This window comes from Xiphophorus maculatus, chromosome 7 (genome assembly GCF_002775205.1).
Source record: "Xiphophorus maculatus strain JP 163 A chromosome 7, X_maculatus-5.0-male, whole genome shotgun sequence".
In the NCBI taxonomy this organism is placed as follows: Eukaryota; Metazoa; Chordata; class Actinopteri; order Cyprinodontiformes; family Poeciliidae; genus Xiphophorus; species Xiphophorus maculatus.
In genome coordinates this window covers 18994224-19016438 of record NC_036449.1, presented here as the reverse complement: position 1 = coordinate 19016438, position 22215 = coordinate 18994224, and the positions used below count along the sequence as shown (strand labels likewise).

Genomic DNA, 22215 nt, shown 5'->3' with positions numbered 1-22215 from the left:
AATGTCATTTGACTTTGTGGGAAATTGTGTTATCTTTGTTTTTTTCAGATTTGACTAAACGAGTCACAACTTACTGTATGGTGTCTTTTTCAATGGCTGCCGGTAAAAGAGTGCCAAATATACTGCTTAAAATTGGTTCTTGAAACGTTGTCAGCTATGTGTCAATACAACACTTGCTTATCACCTGAATTTAGGAGGCTTTTTATGCTTGACCCATTCATGGGTGAGACGTAATGATGTCAATAAAAAAAAATGTAGTACTCGCCTAAAGCTGCCACATACCAAATAAAAAGTTTAAACCTTCATAAAGTCTAAAGAATTATTGAACTGGATCCGATTAAAAGATTAAAAGAGAGTCCAGATGTTTGTACTCCAAAAGCAATCACATTTTTTCTTTGAGATTTATGTTTGGTATTCTTTTATGTCATGCACTTATCATTCAGTCTTTTGTAACATTTGACAGCTGGTGATAAATCCTGGCCCATATCCAGCCCAGTGCCAACCGAGTTGGAAACTCAAATAAGCAACGTTACTCTGATTAGCAAACACAACACACAAGAGCTACCAGGTCACGCTGACAAATCCCCTCAATGTGAAAATGATCTCTTCAAATCTCTGTAATTGTTAGGCCAATTTCTAAAGCTTACATAAAACGATGAAAGTAGAGAGCTAACATCATTTAACGGCCAAAAACATTGTGAGTCAGTCAAAGTTGAGCCAGGAAGGGTTAAACCCAGTGATGGTGCCTAGCTGGCAGAGAGGATACATGGACAGAGTCTGGCACTGTGTTCGCCGTCACAGCCAGCTCTGTCCCACCACTACACACATATATGGGACTGCTCTAAAAAAAAATGTAACCAGAGTGCAGGAAGTGAAGCAGGGAGAAGTGACATAGGGCGGGAAAGCCGGAACAATGAGAAGACGAGGTGGCTCTGTTGGTAATTCAGAGTAACCGGTGATGTTTGAAGAGACAACCGGAGGAGGAAATTCCCTGGTGGTGTTTGGTAGAGAATGAAGCAAACTGTTTTAAAAACTTTAGGCGTAAAATAATTTCTCTGCTGGGTTCTCTTTCAGCACCTGTCATCACAACAGTGGGAGGTAGCTCATCCTGGCTGTTTTAGCACACAGAGAATCCGTCAGTAAGTAAGTATGTGCCAAGAATTTTTCTTTTTCTCAAGCTTGCATTTTTAGGTGTCTATTTGCTGCCCCCCCCCCCCGCATGTCTGATCATGTACAGACAACAAAATCCTCCACACACACCACGAGTGAGTTCAGAAGCTTCACCACAGGCGCCTGCTGTGCCTTCCCCCCGTTACCACAATGCTGCATCCCAAGAGAGATGCAAAACTCAAATACACAGGCGCATTATTCCTGGATTTCCTCCATGTCTGCCCACTTCAATCCATACGCTAACAGGCCCAGGGGTGGCAGACTTTTCTTATTTAGAGCCTCATCCTGTCTCTGGCTCAAACATTAACGCACAGAGACAGACAAGATGATAAAGACTGAATCACATGCAGAAATAGGTTATGTTTAGATAATGGATGTGTGTGGTGTTGATAATGAGGAAGCAGAGTCACGCAGGGGGTCGTGAGTCACTGGGGGGTCTGGCTGTTTTTGTGTGTGTGTCACTAAAAAGACACATGTGTCAAACAGTTGGAGAAGGATGAAGTGAATACAAAACGTGTGATGATCAAGGAGTTGGGTACTGTACCTTGCTCCACGTTCTCTACAGTACCATACTGAGCAAGAAGGCCATCCAAAACCTGAGGGGAGAGAGCAGAGTTCAGGTTAGAGGCATAAATACACAGAGCGGGACAGAGCAGAGTTTATAGCACTCAATTTTTAAACGACAATGTCCAAAAGAAAATGGTAGAGTAAATTCTTAAAGATATTACAATGGTTCCCACTAATTAGAGCACAGCATCCTGGGTTATAATAAAGTTTTGTTGATGAAGTAGACATCAAATACTTCAGCTTTGCATCTTAAAGTGTATTAGGAATCTGTAAAACACACTTGATGATAATTAAACAATAAAAAAGCAAAGTTACTTTTAAAAAAATGTCTGAATTTTGTCACGCAAATTAGAAAAAAAGTAAAGAATGAAGTTAGTAATTTGCAGAAGATGCATGAGCTTTTATTTTTGTCATCATTGGGTTAATTCCAGAAGATAGTTGTGCATTAAGGTATGTTACTAAATAGTAAGTAATAATCCAGATTGAATTTTTCAGGTCGGTTGCCTGAGTGATTCCTGCCTTTCTTGGGGGCGATGCGTGCCAGACATCACCTCATATTTTCTCATAGACCCATTTTCACAAGACACAAAAACATCAGTATAATGACTATCATAATTTCAATCCATAAGCAGAACAATTTCTAACTTTTTATGAAGCAAATTCTAACCAAATCCAGACCCGGGACATAACTTTTAACATAACCCTCTTTTAAATAAATCCTGTCTCATCTAAGAAGGATGACTGTACTGCTTCTACTTGTGTAGAAATTCTGTGTAAGCTTTTATGTAATTAACTGTAAGGACTCTTATATTTAAGTTGGAAACAGACTTGCACGATGACAAAAAATGTTTTATAGTTTATTGTAAAACATGTTTTAAACTGCAGCTCTAAGTTAACACTGTGAGAAGTCATTGAGGTCCATCACAGATGTTGCTATGATATTGTTTCAACAGCAACAGAAGTGAAATTATTCACAGAATAATGCATCATTCTCACAATTTATACCTCGGTATGTTTGTTCACCTTGAGTTGAGTTGCCTGAACTCTTTACTAAATAATGAATGGAGATCATTTCTTCAAGCAAGTAAAAGCAGGAATGGAAAGTGTATAGTTCATTTTTAATTAGCAAAATTTCATTGAAGGGGGGAGAAAATTCAAGTTTCCCTCCACTGGAAGGACAAATACATTATTGATGTAGAGAAACTTTAGCAAGTATGTTGTAAGGCCCTTAGAAGCACTCTTCCTCATTTTCCCTCATTAGTTTTCCCTCGATATTGGAGTTGTGAACCCTCTGGAAAGTAGTTTTCATGTAATTTACATATGAATGCTTTTTCTACACTAATGTATTTTTCTGTTGTTACTGATTTTTTATAATTAACGCAATCATTTAATCAGTACTAACAGCATGTTGATTTACTCTGCTGTTCAAAGTTAAACATGCACCAATTTTCTAATCAAAAAATGAAAAATAATTTTTTTTAAAAACACCAGTGTGTGAAACTTGGTTCAGCTACCCAATCTTTGACCAATTTTGCAAACATCGTTTGGGGAAATTAGTCTATAACTTTTTATAAAATGCTAATTGACTTTAAAAACTTGAATGCTTTCCACAGAAACTATACCTTTCACCATACAGATATGCAGTGCAGTCGTGTTCTAATGAGGTAGGTCGTTACAGTCCTGCTCTCATGTGTTTATCCCCAAATAGCGTTTAGACATATTTCTGTTTGGCGTTTAACTTTTGCATAAGAGTGTTTTCCTTTGCTTTCAAAAGACTGGACTTAAGATTGGATCAAGCGTCTTTTGTCAAATTAAGGATGCACTGAACGTTCAGCAGGTTAATAAAACTTGTGGATTCTTAGATTGATAGGCTGATTTGGTGAGTGGCACTTTAGATTTTCAAAACTGTATTTGTTGTGAATAGAATGACTTATAGATGGTAGTTGTCATTTATTTGTTTATCACACTGTAAAATATTTAAAATGAAACCAGACAGAGAAAGTGAAAGAGTAAAAGTCTATAAAAAAGAAACATGGCCCCTGTTATGTATTTTGCATAAATATTGAGCTGGAAGGTGTATAATTTACAGTGAGTCCATTACTTTTTGTAATAATTATTAATTTTTCCACCAATTATGACTATTATATACTTAAATAAGTATATAAGTATATAAGTATGGGATGCATGCATATTGTATGCATCCCATAAAATTCAAGACAAGACAATTCAAATTTTTTTTAATTGTTTTTAATTATTTTAGAAAATTCTCAAACATGTTGAACCCTCTTAAAATGTGTTTTAAATTAAGTGCTTGCAGAAAAAGAAACAAAGGTTCATGTTTTTTGGGGGTTTTTTTAGGTGTTCGGAGTTTTTATTTTTTATTTATTAGCTATGCTTTTTATTAAGCCAGGAAATAGAATATTAGATTTCTTTCCGTTTGCTTGTCAGCAGCGCACAGGATCTGTTGCATCACTGCATTGTTGTCCATTTATCTGGAGAGAACGGCAGTCATTTTGGCCCCACTCTGTCTAAATATCCTTTAGACAGAATACATTTAGACATATCCTTTGTATGTCTAAATGTCCTTTGTCTAAATATCTGAAGAATTTTAATTTTGCTTTTCCAGCAACAGATAAAACTCTGCATACCAGTGCAGTTTTGGAGAATATCTATGCTTTTAATTGTCAGTTTTACAATGATTACAGACAAACACAAAATTCAACCAGAAAATAGAAATACGTGTATATTGGTCAAAGTTAGAATAAACAGGCCAGAGATTAAAAAAGGCGATTAACGTAATTGTCGGGAAAGAAAACACAACAACCAGGTTAGCTGTAGTTTAACTCTTCAAACAGTGTTGAGGTGCTTTATGTAGAAATGTACCAGAAAAGGTATATTCAGGTTTAAAAAAATGAAAAGGGAAAAGAAATTCTTAAAATGGTCCATCAAATTCAGTATAATGCCAGATGAGATGCCAGAATGGGGACAAAATGACTGCCGTTCTCTCCAGATAAATGGACAACAATGCAGTGATGCAACAGATCCTGTGCGCTGCTGACAAGCAAACGGAAAGAAATCTAATATTCTATTTCCTGGCTTAATAAAAGCATAGCCAATAAATAATCAGCTAATAAAAAGTTGAAATAGCCTCAATGGTTTGTAAAGAGCAGAAGAACAGTATTCTGATCAATAACTTAGGCTTGTTTTTGTTTCATATTTCTGCTTTAGTCTACATATTAATATAGCAATACACAAATTTCATTGATAAAATTATCTGTGTGAGCATTTCTGTTTAAAATACATTTAAACATTGTCTAAATGCACCTTTGTCTACATAGGCTAAAATTTGGTTACATTTATTCCAAAAGTTAAAGTTTTTCTATGTGCTTTTAGAAGGTTATCAAAAGTCAAAATGTAGACCTCTTTTGTCCATGACTGAAGTCAGATAAGCGTATAAATTAGCTACACATTCACATGGTAGTGTGCTCAGACAATATGCAAGTTGGGGGCTTTTTGTGCATGTTGTCATTTCTTCCAAGTTTTCTTTTTTTTGCAAACAACCAAAAATTGAACAATCATTTTTCATCTGCCTTGGAGATATTATGTCAGCATTGAGTCATCTCTGAGCAACTGAGTTGCAGATATGCCGCGGCTAGATGAGAGAGTGTACATCTGGTTGGAAATTAGGATTTCTGCTTTGGAACTGACAGTTTTATTTTTATGAAAACAAAATGAAATTTATGTTTCTAACTCTTGTTTCTTTGGTTCCAATACAGAGAACAGTTCAAACAGATGTAAATAAGCCATTATGTTTGCCTCTATTTTCACAATTTTCAGCTCTCATCAATCAAATCATACAATTCTTTAAGTGAACATTTCTGCCATAATGAAAAAGCTAGATGAAATCCATTCATCCTGGATTAAATGAAGATGTGAATTTTTCCATAAGTCACAGACTTTTGTGCCTTTTTTATGACTTTCTAAGCTGAGATGACTTTTAGTCCAAATAGTTTAAATATTGTTCTTATACAGGTCTAAATTAGGCCCACATGTAGACCTAACACTGATTTATGTTGAAATGTATTTAAAAATCAGTTATTGCTTTGAAGGTTTGTAAGTCAAGATGTTATATTATTTTAGCAGCAGTGGGATTATGTTATGATTTTCTGTTATGTTCAAAAATACCAATAAAATGTCAATAAAATTACTTTTTGGACAAAATGCAGTAAAAATGCGGATAAATTAAATAATTGATCAAAAATAACCAATGAAAATAAAAGTTTGATTTGATTCTACCAGCTTAGTGTCTTGCATCATGTCATGATCTACTAAACACAAAAATAATTTCACTTAAATTCTTAAAAATACTTTTTCAATTCATTAAAATGTTTTGAGTTTCTCTGTAGATAATGCAGAGATATGAACACAGAGACCTTGGACCCCCATGGGGACCAGATGTTGACACAACGACACAGTGTCATCGCCACGGTAACAAACACTGACCGAAACGCGTGCTCACAAACACTTCAGCCCAAACTACAAAGGCCGGTGACTCATTGTCAGGAAACTGGTTTATTTGCCGCCTGTTGCTGTTCGACTGGGCATCACCGTCTCTCTCACACACACACACACACACACACACACAAACAGAGATAGAAAACAACTGACCTCCCACTGCAGATGAGGGGGAATGTTCCGGATCTGGATCTTCCGACTCCTGCAGAGATGAGAGACACAGATGGAGTGGATTTAAAGGACCTGAACCACAAACTCAAATACATTTACAGTCATCTGTTTACAGTAAAACCAGCTGTCACTCTATTTATAGTTTATTTGTAAACAGGTTTATCGTAACAGCAACTGAGGAGGAAAGCCTTAGATTCACGATCAGACATTATTTCATACTAGAAGTACACATTATTCACCAATGGGAAGAAGTCCCAATGTTCAATATCGTCAGTCAAGACCTGATCCAGACATGCTGTGAGAAACAGTGTGGCTACGGTTAGCCATTTCTGATAATATCATCCGAAGGCCATGAGGAAACTTAATTATTAGACATCTTCGTTCATTACTTAATGAATGAATTTCTAATAAATTTTAATAAAAAGCAAGAGTATCTCCAGAAAGTTTTGTAGAGTGGCAAGAAGGGGACAAATGATAATCTTAGAGTGGGACAACAAAAACCAAAACCCAGAACAAAATATCAGGAGTTTTATCAGTTGTGTTTATTCTCCATAAGATTTGTTTAAACAAGACAATAGTCCATAAACTAATTTCTTCAAGTAAAAATCAGTTTGTTATAACATGCTTTTTTTAGTCCCTGTAAAATTGTGTCAATGGTTTTAAAATATCTCCAACTTATTTAGGTAAATATGAAATCCTTTATTCATTGGAGGGAGGGCTTAATGTGAATGAAAGAAACACTATTATTGACTTTTCTTTATTATTATTATTATTATTATTATTATTATTATTATTATTATTATTATTTATGTATAACATAGTTATTTATATTTAAAAGTAACATTAATTTAAGCGAATAAATTATCAGATCACATTATTGTATTATATATTTAGATAAATAATTACTGTTCTGCTAAATTGTGAAGTAAATAATAAAGCAAAAAATATTATTTCTCATAATAACTATTATTAATATAATAACTATTAATAACAATAATAATAATAATAACAATAATCATCATCATCATTATCCTTGGTAACAATATATTAATAGATGCTGCAACTGATTCAAGGTTGTTATTTTCTCTGTATTTCAGTCATTAAAAAATATTTATATAAATCAATCTGACAGGTGTGCTAGCCAAAATATTGGGGGTGGTTATTATCATTGCTTTAAAAAGTAAATTAAATGATCATGATTACTTTTAGACAAAATTGGAATAAATTTTAGATTTAAAATTCTATTGATATTTTGATACAACATTTCAAGCCAAAAGTTCAAGCTTAGATAATTTCTCACTACTACAACCATTAAATATTAATAATAAAAACAGATCCATTTGTTTTGGCCAATGTAGATAAATGAGTTTAATAATAATCTATATTCTCACCACACTCAGAATGATTAGAAAAGACACGAGAGGGACAAAATTCAGTCACTGTTTAGAGTAAGATGAAGGGTTTGCATCCTCGGTGACCTAATCAGAACTGGTTTTGGTTTTGAATTAATCATCAAGAATGTGAAATACAAAATCCAACCTCAGACATAAACAAGTCAACAGAAATGTGATTTATTTCCTTCAGTTTAGTTGATTCAAACAGCAAAGATGCTTAAACCTGAGTTCCAAATCTGATGAGCTCTAAATCTTTAACAACTTAATCAGAATATTTAGAAGCCAGGTCCCACTCTGCTAATTTTAGGTTCCAGGGTTTCCACGCTGTCTCTCTGCCTTCAGTGAGTCTTTCAGCTCAAAAAGCAAGGCCACACAAACCACCCGTGCCCACAAGCTGTTAACAACAGCATTAACGTGAGAGAGTGCGGTGCAGCACTGCCCTGACCGAGGAGCTAAGTTACTCTGAAAAGACATTTTTAAAAAGCATATCAAGCATTTGCCTCAAGAGTATAACTGGAGGAGAGACAGTAATGAATGAAATGGAGGAATTTTCACCAGAGAGGGGCAACAAATGCATGCGCAGACACAGACGCAAATTTCGTATTTTCTCAAAAAGCAAAAGCGCAAAAAAAACCCTTGGCTCAGGATCTGTCTTCTTGCAGCGAGTGAACAGAATCCTGTTGGCAGTTGGACAGAAAGGCATGTCTCTTAGTAATTGTGTCGCTCAAGGGCAGAAACAGAAGGAGCAAACTCTTTAGACATCCATCCAAACTTTCAGTAAAACAACAGAGCATATTGTTTAAAAGTCAAACTTTATAAAATACAACAAACATAATTTTAAACTAGCTTACATAACATAAAGTATAACCTTACAGACGAATACAGTCATAGATCAACATTTTAAATCTTATGATTATCACTGTCCTCTAATTGTGAGGCTTTTAATAATTTCTTTGAACTGTATGTTTTCCCAGGGTGGAACACAGGAATTGGACACATACATTTTAATCTCTTTTAAATTTTCCCAAATCCACATAAAAGCTTAATTGCACATACACGTTCAAAGCTATGCATACGCCACCACTAATATTTGGTTCAAAAGCAAAAGACACCTGGACCACCCGCTACGTTTCCTTCCAGGTTTCTGTCAGATTTATTCATACTGATTTAAATATATTTAAGCTTATGTCTTTTAATTTAGCGAGGAGTTGAACCACAAGTTGGAAAAGTCTCTTGAAGTCATTTTTAAATTACAGGTGTAATAATAAATTATCTGTATGTACATGTCATTCAAAGGTCACAATGATGAAAGGATGGCTTGAAGAGTTACATCTATGATCACTGTACCAACTGTCAAGCATGGTGGTAGTAAGATCATGCTGTGGGACTGTTTCACTGCCAGTGCAGGTGCTTTCAACAGAAAGTATGTAAAAAGTTAGAAGGTAGAGTAACTTCAGATTTATTAGCTAGACAGAAACTATTAGCCAGTTTTCCCGAACACAAATCAAAACCAATTTTAAAACAGTTAAAAAAGGTGAAAATTAAGCTTCTTAAGTGGTTTTGCTAAAGATCAGACCTCAACACTTTGTGAAAATTTGGGGAATCTGTTTTAAAAGTCAAGTTCATTTACATTACACTTTTAGAAAAGTTTAATCGTTTTTCTGATCAGGGCACATCAAACACATCCGTTACCGAGTCATAATAACAACAACTCTCAGACACATGGCCACTATAATGTCGGCCATGCTTACTGCACTAATCACATTGAACACTAAAAAAGAAAGAAAAGTAAGTTTAAAATGACAGTTTTGACTGTTTTCGAATGTTTTGAAATATTTTAAATCAATTTTTCTCTCACATAGTGGCTTGACGTCGGATCAGATTGGTATCAGCAGGTCAAATTTAACAAAAACTGGTCGGAAATTGTCCACAAACTTCCAATTAGGTATCTTGAATTAGATTTGAATAAAAGAAAATCCACCACACATTAAAATTTTTGCACCTAATTCTTGGTTTTGAAAATGACTGATTCTATAAATTATATAATCTTCCAACCCTTGAAAATAAAACTCTCCATCAAATCATTAAAACCCAAAAAAGTATTACCTTCGTGCCTTGGTAAGCTTGGTAAGCCTGGGTAAACTTTTCTCTGGAACAGGAAGTTAATCTGGCTGTGCACTGACTATTGCAAACCTGAATATTGCAACAGTGATGTCGGTCAAGTGTGTGTTTTATTCAGAGATAAACAGCGACAAAAACAAAAACAAGAAAACCAAAACAAACAAGCCAACATTTCCCAGAGGATCGCATCACACTGCGGCCTGCAGGCTTTCTGTCACTGATGGAGGTTTAAAGCAAGAGGCTTGATGAAAGAGCTCTTTTGGCAGCCGATATCCAAACACGGGCAAAACACATCACCTATTCCGACGTAGTAAACAACCACATGGCAAGCAAAAAGCGGCCAATTGCTAAAAAGTGTTTATGGCCCAGTTGAAACCTCTGAACAGCCCAAGGGCTGGCATCCCTCAGCTGCCTCCGATGGAAACTAAAAGCTCCTTTCATTCGGCGTTGTCTGTGTGAATATCCTGCGATATCCAAGGCCCAGTCCTCTATTGTGTTTCTGCCAAATAATTATGCCGCCTGTAATCTTGATGCAGAACAAGACAACGCGATGCCACACACTGCAGCATCTTTTGCAACTTTTTCTATCCTCTTTTGTGGGATTTAAAATGACATTTTTCTCCATAAAACCAAATTACTCTGGCGTCTTTAGCTGTGCTTACTTCAAATAGTGACCTTGCTTCTTTTTTTTTTAAGATTGACTTGCCTATCACTCTCACATGCAGGCGAAAGCTCTCTGAAGCGGCATGTTGTGGAAAATATTACAGCACCTCCTAACAATCCTTTAATGTCTCATTTTCAGCATATTTGTGGCCACGGGCTGACCAGAGGTCCACCGCCTTCTGTCTTTCCATGTGTCTCCAGCGTAGGGAGCGGCTCACACTACATGCCATCCTGCCACATCTGCTGTTCACTCCCTGCAGCCTTCAGGGTCCTCTGCAGACATCAGCTGTTTGTGCTGAACTCATATGAGCTGCTTCATAACCAGGGAGGAATCAGGTGTCTGCTATAACATCCAGTTTGTTTGGATTCAAGCATGAATTCTCTTGACTTCTTTAGAAAAATCTGAAATGTAGCTGTGGCAGAAGATACAGGCTCAGGTTGATGTTATTTAAGGTTTGTTGAAGCTGCCTGCAGCTGGTTTAAAACAGTCTGCCAAGAAAAAAAAAAAAAAAGAAAAAATTTCTTGATTGTGGCTTCAAATATCTGAGGGTGGTCATTTTTATTTGAAAAGCTAATATTTACTGTATTCACACCTGAAAATAGCCAGAAATTGGGCCGTTGAAGGAATTTTAAAAGGACAGTTTTGATTTTTAGATATGTGATGTCGACAACAAGTAGTCTAACCCACTATTTTGAGATTCAGATATAAAGAGAGAGCTCTTGAGCTTGATGCTGTGTTTGAGACTTATATTCTTGAAAAATGAAATGAGATTTTCTGCGAGTTATAGACCTATTATATCGAAGGACTTGGCTAAGAAATCCATTGAACTTGTCAACAGCATTCAGTTACAAAACCATTGAAGAAGCATTCAACATTTTAAAATAAAATATTAAGGACATTGTTGGACGTTTCATTTGAATTAACCTAAAATTTGAAAATAAAGTAGGAAGAAAATACATATTTGAACATAAACTTGTCAAAACCAAGGACATTTCATGCAAGTACACCAGTATAGCTATGATATTCCTTAATAACATGCATATAACATACCACTTACTCCAGAGGAACTGAAGCCGCACCCCCTACATGCACTGTGCATTCATCCATCACATGATCAGATGATTTGTAGAAGCCTGGACTGCTGGAACCACATTTTGTGTCCCAGAGAACAAGTATGTTGTAGCAACACAGCTGAGCAAAGGGACATAAGATGTGGTTAGTTTCTATATTGTGTAAATATATTAGATGGTACTGGAAGTAGCTCCTGGCTCTCTGCCTATGAAAACACAAAATGTTTATTTTTATGTTTGTGTGTGTTACAGTGGTGAACATGATTCTAGTTCACAGGTGTCAAACTCAGGTTCTCAAAGGCCGGTGTCCTGAAGTTTTTAGATGTGTAATGAAATGGCTTAATTACCTCCTCCTTGTGTAGATCAGTTCTCCAGAGCCTTGCTAATGACCTAATTATTTTATTCAGGTGTGGTGCAGCAGATGCACATCTAAATGTTGCAGGACACCGACCCCTGAGGACTGGAGTTTGACACCCCTGTTCTAGTTTATTCCAGTAATTTCTCATTCATACTCATCAAACCCCAAAATTTCCCATTTGGACTATTTCTAAATTTCCACATCCTAACTTCCCATTAAAATATTTCTATAAAGGTAAACATTCATTGTAAATTTTTCAGTCCTTTGTGTGCAAGTATAATCTGCAAGTATTTTTCAGGGGGCGGGGGGAAGGTTGCGTATTCAGAGACAAGATTCAAACAGTTTGTAAAGTCTACGAGACGACGCAATGGGATAACAGTTAGTTAATGACAATGATATCTGTCATTAACTAATGACGCTAATATCTGCTCCACAGCTTCTTATCGGCATGAATTTAAAGTGAGTATTAGAGTCCGGTGTACATTTGATTGTCCAGTTGGAAATCTGATATACTGAGACTACTCAAACCTAAGCTGGATACATCTACTGTACACTGAACAGGAACTTCTTAAAACCACAGTTTAGGTTTGATGAAAGCTTTATTCTAAGTATGAAAATACTAGTACAGGCATATTTGGGAGAACAAGAACAAATACTGCAATATATGGCCTGATTAAGCACAGACACCAGTTGTTTTAAACTGATTAAAATCTTTAAAACACTGTTTGTGGTTGGTAAAAAGTTTTACTCAATTTGTGAAAACAAAATCTGTGATATTTGTTTGTTTGTTTTTAAATGCCAATAAAAATATTTCTGGACCCACCAATGTAGAGTTATATTTAATAATTTAATAAAGATGGTAAAAGGTTGTTTCATTTACAGCAGGTAAGATATTCTATCGTTCTAATATTTTATTAGAACTTTTTAAAAAAAATAATGAACTATCCTTTTAACCCCTTAGCAGGCAGACAGAGGAGAAAGTACAAAGATATTTGGCTTTTATCAGTACAACCTACAGATGGTTCTCACAAAATTACCCAACCTTTCATTTTCTTCTGCTGCAAAGACAGGAAACCCAGACCTCACACCTCAATTCCTTCTAGAGGATTCAAAGTTTCTCCCAGGCCAAATGGGACATATGGTCCATCAATGAGTTCAAAATTGCTGGGTCTCCTCTCAGTAGGACAAAACCTCCAAAGAGACATGATCTACCCGAACCACCTTAGATGACTCCGTCACATGGAGAGGAGCACCGTCTTTTCTCCGGTATCTCTAAGGCTGACCCCAGCCGTCCTATAGCTCATTTTAGTAACTTGCATGAAGGATGCTGTCCTTTCTGTCATGATCCAGACTTCATCACTCTAGCCAAGAAGCAAAACATTGACAAACTAGTAAAGCGAGTGTTTGCCAGGAGTCTTGATTACAAAATGATCTGACAATAACTTCATTTCAAGAGTATTTTTCACTTTCATGGTGATATTAGATGGGCTAGACTCTACATGCCTGCCTCCTAAACATGTATTGTCTCAAAAGTGTAAGGAATCCTGTCTTGATTATGTCTTCTTAGTTTAGTTGTGTGAATCATCATCAAGTCGGCCTTTGTGTGGGAAACCTTGTCTTTCCCTCTCCTTTTGTCAGGTCTTCTATTCACATTGTCCATCTTGTTCCTTTAGCTCCTCTCCCGTTTCACCAGCCTTGTTATTCCCATGGATTTGTGTTCAGATTTCATCTGAATTAAGTTTCTGGGTACGTTTTTATTCTGTTTGACACACCCACTCCCTTTCTCTCTCTTTCTACAATGTCTTAAAGAAAGTCTGACTGCTGTTTAACCTATGACGACCTTAAAAAGAAAAAAAACAGGATTAATCCCAATTGATTGATCATTTGGCGTCACTAAAGTAAACTTTTGTTCTTGCTTGTACTAAAATGATGGATTTCCACCAATCATGAGTCACACCAGCATCTTGACAGAACTCATTAATTCACAATCAAAGCATTTGAAATGTTATTTGATCTAAAGAAGGTAAAGTAAATTTAACCAATGTACTTAAGGCACTGAAACCTACAATGCAAATGGAAGTAAAGCCTAAAAGAACTGCTATGATTATATTAGTATGCCAGCAAAAGATGTGATAGTTTACATTACGATTATTGTTTAAAAATGCATTTTACATTTGGACTGCACATAAAAGCCACTGAAACCAAAACATTATACTAATAATAAAACAGTTTGTGTATAAAGGCAAATGAAAATGGACTGAAGAAGGAAAATGTGTTATTCTTTTCTTCTTATATATATATATATATATATATATATATATATATATATATATATATATATATATATAAAGAGCCTCTTTTCTGTGTAAAGAAAACTATGATTTGCAACCAAATTTAAGAATAAGAAAGCACTCAGAATTTAGCCATAAAGCATAACAAAAATAAACAAATAGAAAAAAATAGAGATTGTAGCAAATTGCTACTCTGGGAGACCATTTGATTTCCACAAGAATTACAGGACCATTTTCACCAAAGGATTTATTTTTGCCAGGCTCCAACATACCAAAGTCAGACCTGATCCAGCCTCCTGTTCTAGCAGCTTTTAGAAACTCCTGTTTACTGACCTTTGACCTACCCCTGTTTCTGTGCTGCTCTTGTTTGGTTTTGGCTAAACTTTACACATCATGGTGTGATGTTTGGTCTTTTCCAGTGTGACTTACCAAACAATTAATACTGACGTTCAGATTTAAATTAATAGAGTTTGAGTGATGATGAGTTGAAAGTCTTATATTTGGTGGAGGTTCTACTGCCTGTAAAGGCTTTCTTTATCCTTCCAAGTGGATGCAGTATTGTGGATTTTTACTTTAAGGGCCTTTCTGTATCAGTTTCTTCTGTCTTAAGGCATACTTCCCAGTCTGTTTGCTTCTCCCACTGACTGTGTCATTAATTTCATCATCTATTGCTGCCCAAACACCCAGTCCCTCTGTAGATAATTGTTTGGTGCCCAGATTTTTTTTTTTCATTCCCTCTAATTGCTCAAGCTTGCCATAAAATTGTCTCTGTGCAGGTAATACCAAGTACATAACAGCTAAAGCAGCCCACATGTGAAACCACAAATAGAGAAATCCCAAGACAACAGCAACAAAAAAAACCCAACCCTGGTTTAAATGAAAATTTCTGGTCAGGGGTATTGTTGTGCTACAGTTGACCTCCAGAAGCTACAGTTGACCTCCAGAAATTATAAATATGACCAGCTGCACAACGAGGCGCAGACAAAATTATGAAGAAAGGTTTTGCATTGCAGTGTTGCACAAGAAATATATCGCAATGGATGAAAAATCTTGGTCTTTAAAAACAATCAATGGCAAATAAAGAGCTGATGCAAAAGTGTTGCTATGTAAAAATAATAAACAGAATTCAACCAGACTGTTTTGATTTTTTGTAGCTTTACATTTAATCAAATGCAACACGGGTGACTGTGCTGCTGATTTGACTTTCTGATCATTCTCAAATGATTCACCAAACTCAAATTGGCTTCAATGCTGCTTACAAGTTCCAGGTTGGAACAGGCATAAATTGGAATAATTGTTAAAAAATGATTAATTATTTTACACATGTTTATTTAAAATGTTTGTTTTGATGTTCTAATGAAGTGAAACCATGTTTTTTTTGTGTGTGTTTGTTTTTTATACACATTGCCACCTTACTGTGCGAATGTCATACCTGATATGTTTCTAACAGTCTCCTGTCATTAAAAACTCCCTGTTACACAACAATACAGTGTCGGAGGTTGCTGCCGAAGAAAGCAATTAAAGTTTCTCCGATGCGCTCATCATTAAACCTAACGAGGCCTTTAGCAGCACTGTTTGCCCCTGCTCTTGTGTCTGGACGTCAGAGACGCCTCGTAAAGCATGCCAGCCTGCACGCAGCAGGGGAGCCTCTCTGTGGCTGACTGAAAGGCCTTCCCAAATGGCCTTTCAGTCAAGCTCTTTCAGAGTAAAAACTCCACAAACATTTCATCCCCGCAGCCGGAAAGCTCCTGCCTAATTCACTTGAGTGATAAAGCCTGTTTTCCTCCATTTACCTGTCATTTCTTCTCTCCCGCCTCCATTTGGCTGTCAACACTCGGATGTGTTGTTTTTCGCTGCGATCAACTCAAATTACAAAAGACTAACCATTGTTTCTCACACACACATAAAAGCAAATTTGCTGCTTAATGCTTAAGGAGAGTAAATTTGAATAAAATAAGATTTGCTTTTTTTTCATCTGAAATGTGGACTGGCCGTTGACGCAACTTTACCACAACTTCTCACCAGTCCCAGAAAAAAATAAAATAAAATAAACTGAACTGAGTGGAATGTGATCTGTCCACCATAAGTGATATTATACAGATAAATTATAACTGAACACAACTGCAGTCATAAATCATCGGGGGGGATGTGATTACGCACCTATTTCATGATCGTATTACCAATGCCGTCTGCGCACAGAGTAAGCAACACTAATTTCTCTGCTCCTTTTATAACTGTAGTGTAGTCCTAAGTACAGCATAATGTGATCATCTTAATGGCCAGCTGCATTTACACCTACTACTGCATGTATGTAAGCTAATGTCTCTCGCATGTCTTTCGTGTGGCTCAATCTATCAAAACAAGGGTAACGTAGTACACGAAACGACTCAGGTAGCTCCGGGGAAATAAGGCGGTGGTCCTTTTACGCCGACTACAGAATCGTCTAATCTCAATTAACCCAATTTCTGGTTTGGCCCTTAAGCTCTTAAGCGTCTAAACGCTCTGAAATCTCAAAGAGGCAGCAACAAGTCAACAATATTTAGGAGGAGACCCCTTCATTGCAGAGGATATCCTGCATATCCTGGTCTCAGTCTCTGGTGGCTCTCCCACCGTGAACTCCTTCTCCTCCCCGGATTAAGACTGAGGACAGTCCATTTCCGGGCAGCACTCTTAAGTGCTTCTCTGAGACCTGGGCAGTTGTTGTGGAGCAGAGATAAAAGGATTTGTATGAGGGAAGTGCTTAAATGTCCTTCAGCTCCTGAGATGTGTTGCAGCACAACGAGAAACAAAATTCTGATGCAGCGAGTAACAAATAACGAACACAGTGTAGAAATCTCTTTCGATTCTGCGCATGGCTGTCAACATTTTTATCTTGACATATAGAAGCTGAGCTTTTTTCTACTTTCTGGAAGTAGAAAAAAAAACACTGCACTGCTTTTGCTGACGAACTGTAGATTGTTGCTGCTTTATTCTCACTTAATTTAAAAAGTAATTTCCATAAGAACTTTGGAAAATGAGGTGTTTTGCTTTCTCTAAAGAAGAAACAAGATCTGGGTCAAAAGTGAGACTTTTTTTAGCATCAAAACACCTTCATTCCTATGAATTAATTTCTTTCCTCTCTTTGAAATAGTCAGATATTTTGAATCCAAATAATCCACAAAGCTCTGTGCAAACCTTTCAGAGAGAGGGGGGGCATTTCATTAAAGTTAAATCTTTAAGTAATACTCGAACGTTCATTCTCAACTTAATTAATCACTTTGCTTCACGCTGTTACAATATTATAAAGCCCTTCTAATAGCCCTTCTTTTAAATCTCAACTAAAAACCCACCTGTTTAAAATTGTATTTGAAATGTAATCAATTACAAATTTTATGATGGAACTTGACTTAATGCTGTGTTTTGATTATTGATTCTATGTTGCATTGTGTTTCTGTGTTTGATATGATGTAAAGCACTTTGAAATGCCTTGCTGCTGAAATGTGCTATACAAATAAAATTTGATTGATTGATTGATAATACTGGAGTTACTGATAAGATATTTTTTGATTCTATTAGAGAATATATTTCGATATAATCATTCAATTTGCTAATTAATTATCATTCTTGTGATTCTGAGAATATGAATGACTAATTGCTACAGTACATGACCCATAGTTTTGATGTATTATCATCTCTACATTGTCTAGGGCAGGGGTGGGCTTCAGGCCTCAAGGGCCGATGTCCTGCAACTTTTACATGTTTTACACACCTGAGTCAAATAATGAGGTCATTAGCAGGACTCTGGAGAAGTTGACTGCACTTAGGAGGTGATTCAGCTATTTGATTGAAATATGTTGGACCAGGGAGACATTTAAGAGCTGCAGGACACTGGCCCTGCAGGTCTGGTCTAGGGCCTAGGGATTAGTTGTATAGGCTGGTTTGAGCTGGTATTTAATTCAAACTGAATGAAAACATTGTTCAAAAAATATCATGCTGTCACAGCAAATCAAAATAGTACAAATCGTTTACAGTATCCTACAACGGCCCTCAAAAATGTCCACAACCTTGTTAAATTGCCAGATTGCTTTGAATAAAATAAAGTATAATTGTATGTGTATAATTTTATATAAATCATACAACTGCACTGAAAAACAAACAAATCAAATAAAGGTGTGCAAGCTTTGACAAATACTTTGCTGCTTCATTCCAGCAGTCAGTCTTCTTCTGATCACATCTCCCATCGGTGCAGCTATCCTGATTGAATTTTCCTGACTTTTGCTCGTTTAAATCTTTTGGCAAAAGCCATTATTTGCTAAGCACAGTACTTCCAAAGGAACAGCAAGATCTCATTGTGTAAATGTAAATGTCAAAGGTGTACAACTTTCCACAAGTCTATTTATAAATCATAGTTCAATGAAGACAGTCATACTTGGACAAAGTATGGGACAAAAGTGACAGTAAAAATGAGAAATTAATCAAAAATTATATTAAAAAAAGACAAGATGATGTGTTGTTCAACGATTGTGAAATGACCTACTGAGTGCTACCAAAACATGGACGTCTCTGTCTCTCTTCAAGACATTTTTGAAGTCCCAGCATCTCCTACCCTAGCAGCGACGCTTTGTGTCCCTCCTCCCTCTGCTGCACTGTCACCCCGTCAACTCTGACAGAACCCTACAGTGGTCTTCCTTCAAAGCTGCTTATTGTCAGCTTTCACATTAATAACATACAACCTGTTCGCTTAAGATTATCAGTGGATGGGGAGCTGGGGTCCGTTTCAGAAAGCATGTTTTGTGCCTGAACACAGAGCTCTGCTTTTGGTGAGACTTGGATTTTTCTGTTTATTTATTTGTCTGCTTTAGACTTTGTCTAATTAACAATAAATGTTATAGATAGCATTAACATAGCTGTAATAATGTAAAACAGAATTTTGCTATTCTATTTTGGAAAATAATAAATTTAGTTTAAAATAAATATTTAATATTGTGACTAAAAGACTTAAAATTCAAGCCACGTTGCTATGCAAAGTTTTATGTTGGTTAGGAAATTAAGAATTCCTTTATGATGGCAAAAAATTACTTTTGTCAATATATAATAACAGCTATTTGCATTGAAGCCTACATTTAGTTTTTCCATGAAAAATATTAGTGATTCTTTCCTCAGCATTTCCTACCCTGAATAAATATTATTTGTCCTTCCAGCTGTTAATGTGACATAAAAAAAAAAAAAAAAAACATCCTCACGAGCCCATTGGAAAACACACAGTGAATCTGCTCTCCTTCCCTAACCACATCTTACACATTTCACACTCTGCGCTGCAGAGTGAACAAAGCTGCTGCTCCGTGGCGTTGCTAAACGTTTTATCTCAGCGTGTAGCTCTGAGGTGCCTGTTTCTGTTTCACTCCCAGACCTCAGTGGGCGAGGGCTCATCAGGATTCAGCAGGTTCACCTGCCCGTCTCTTACTTCACTCGATAGTGTGCGGTGAGGCTGCTCAGCAGGGAAGCGCATGCTTCTCTAATGTGAGCCGCAGCCTTCCTGTTGACATATGTCTCCTCTTGCTATCCTCACTTGCTCAGCTGGCTAATAAAAAAAATGTAAATACAGAAATACAGTGTTTTTTGTTTTTTTTTGGTTGTTGTTTTTATGTTACTTGAGCTAGGGCGATGATTTAAGTCTGATATAGTGCACTGGAATTTAGAGAACAATATTTTATATTTTCTGAATAGATTTAAGCAGTTAATGCTCTAGTACAGAACTGCAGATATTAGCTATTTTATTTTTCATGACAAAAACTTGCATGTATATACTGCATAAGGATGATTTTTTTGTCAAAAAAATTAGAGCCTTTTAGATTTAATTTACATTTCAGTTTTATGAGAATCTCACCATATAACTTTGAGTAAAACTACCACTGCCTTACAGTAAAATGGTATTTACACAAAAATGCATAACAAAAATGGCCTAAAAGCTTTTATTTAAAGGGAAATTCAAAGATAAATACCAGCATTGTTAAAATAAGATGAAATACAGCAAGAGAAACTCCAGTCACTCCAGAAGTTTGGACTTCTGGATCCAGTATCTTATAAAAATTACTGTAAACCACAGGAATGGTGTGGGCCTAGGCCTTATTTTTAACTAAATTTGCAGTGAAAGTGATATATATATATATATATATATATATTTTTTTTTTTTTTTTTTTTTAACTACAAGTCCCCACCCAGTCAGGGGATACATTGAGCCCCCCATTGAGCGAATCAGAGCTGAACGAGACGGCTGCTGACCTGAGAGAGAAAATCATGACCCGAATGACAACCAGACCTCCTCGGCGCCAATTACAACGGCTGAGTGAAGTACCATCAGAGATCATTGAGAATGTGAATGCAGCATTGAAAACAATCCCTACCAACACCATAACAGAAACCAATGAGCTGATCTACAACTCAGCATCAGTGATCCTTGAGACACTTGGCTATAAGAGCCGCCATGAGACCCAATACCCACCATGGAAAAGACGGTTAGAGGCTAAAATCAAGGTATCAAGGAGGGAAGTGAGCCAACTGTCAGAGCTCCACAAGGGTACAATGAAAAGACCAGTACCCAGAAAGTACAGGCAGATGCCCATACCTGAAGCACTCGAAACTGCCAAACAGAGGCTCCAAGCCTTGGCCAGCCGCCTAAAGAGATACACAAGGGAGAATGAATCCAGAAGGATTAACCGGCTCTTCTCCACTCAACCAGCTAAGGTGTACTCTCAATGGCAGGGTAATAACAACAGAGTAGACCCACCAAGGCTGGAGACTGAACAATACTGGAAAGGCATATGGGAAAGGGAGGCGTCCCACAACAGCAATGCACAGTGGTTGATCTCTCTACGAGAGGACCATAATAACCTCCCTGAGCAAGCCTTGGTAACCATCACTGTGACAGATGTCCAAGAAAGAGTCTCAGGTATGAAAAACTGGACAGCACCAGGGCCTGACATGATCCATGCCTACTGGCTAAAGAAACTCACTGCCCTCCATGAGCGACTGGCAGACCAAATGAACCAGCTGCTACAAAGTGGGACTCACCCTGAATGGTTAACTGAAGGGCGGACAATCCTAATCCAGAAGGATCCATCAAAGGGTCCAGTCCCACCCAACTACCGACCAATAACCTGCCTCTCCACAACATGGAAGCTCATGTCAGGCATCATAGCGGCCAAGATAAGCAAACACATGGATAAACACATGAGCACGGCACAGAAAGGTATCGGTGTAAATAGCAGAGGAGCCAAACACCAACTCCTCGTAGACCGCACAGTTGCCCGAGACTGCAAAACCCGACACACCAACCTGTGCATGGCTTGGATTGATTACAAGAAAGCCTATGACTCAATGCCGCATACTTGGATCATTGAATGCTTAGAGATGTATAACATCAACAGGACTCTGAGAGCCTTCATTGCAAACTCGATGAAGCTGTGGAAAACCACCCTTGAAGCCAACTGCAAACCACTTGCACAAGTGTCCATCAAATGTGGCATATACCAAGGAGATGCTCTGTCCCCGCTACTGTTCTGCATAGGCCTGAACCCCCTCAGCCAAATTATCAACAAGACTGGCTACGGATACCGACTCAAAAATGGGGCCAACATCAGCCACCTTCTCTATATGGATGACATCAAGCTGTATGCCAAGAGTGAGCGAGACATCGACTCACTGATCCACACCACCAGGATCTACAGCACGGACATTGGGATGTCATTCGGACTAGAGAAGTGTGGTCGGCTGATCACAAAGAGGGGGAAGGTCATCCGCACAGAAGGGGTCTCACTCCCAGAAGGAACAATAGCAGACATAGAGGACAGTTACAAGTACCTAGGTATACCACAAGCAAATGGCAACCTCGATGAGGTCACAAGGAAAGGAGCCA

The 22215-nt window shown here is 37.1% G+C and overlaps 1 protein-coding gene across 3 annotated transcripts in view; it reads right to left on the bottom strand.

Annotated features, from left to right (window-relative positions):
• Positions 1 to 22215, bottom strand: part of igf2bp2 (insulin like growth factor 2 mRNA binding protein 2) — a 73947-nt gene that overhangs the window by 25215 nt on the left and 26517 nt on the right. For all 3 annotated transcript variants that reach the window (XM_023337622.1, XM_005800718.3, XM_023337623.1), the window contains 2 exons: positions 6406 to 6454; positions 1715 to 1766 (listed from right to left, as the gene is read on the bottom strand). In XM_023337622.1, the coding sequence (XP_023193390.1) occupies positions 1715 to 1766; positions 6406 to 6454 (101 nt within the window). The remainder of the gene's footprint in view (positions 1 to 1714; positions 1767 to 6405; positions 6455 to 22215) is intronic.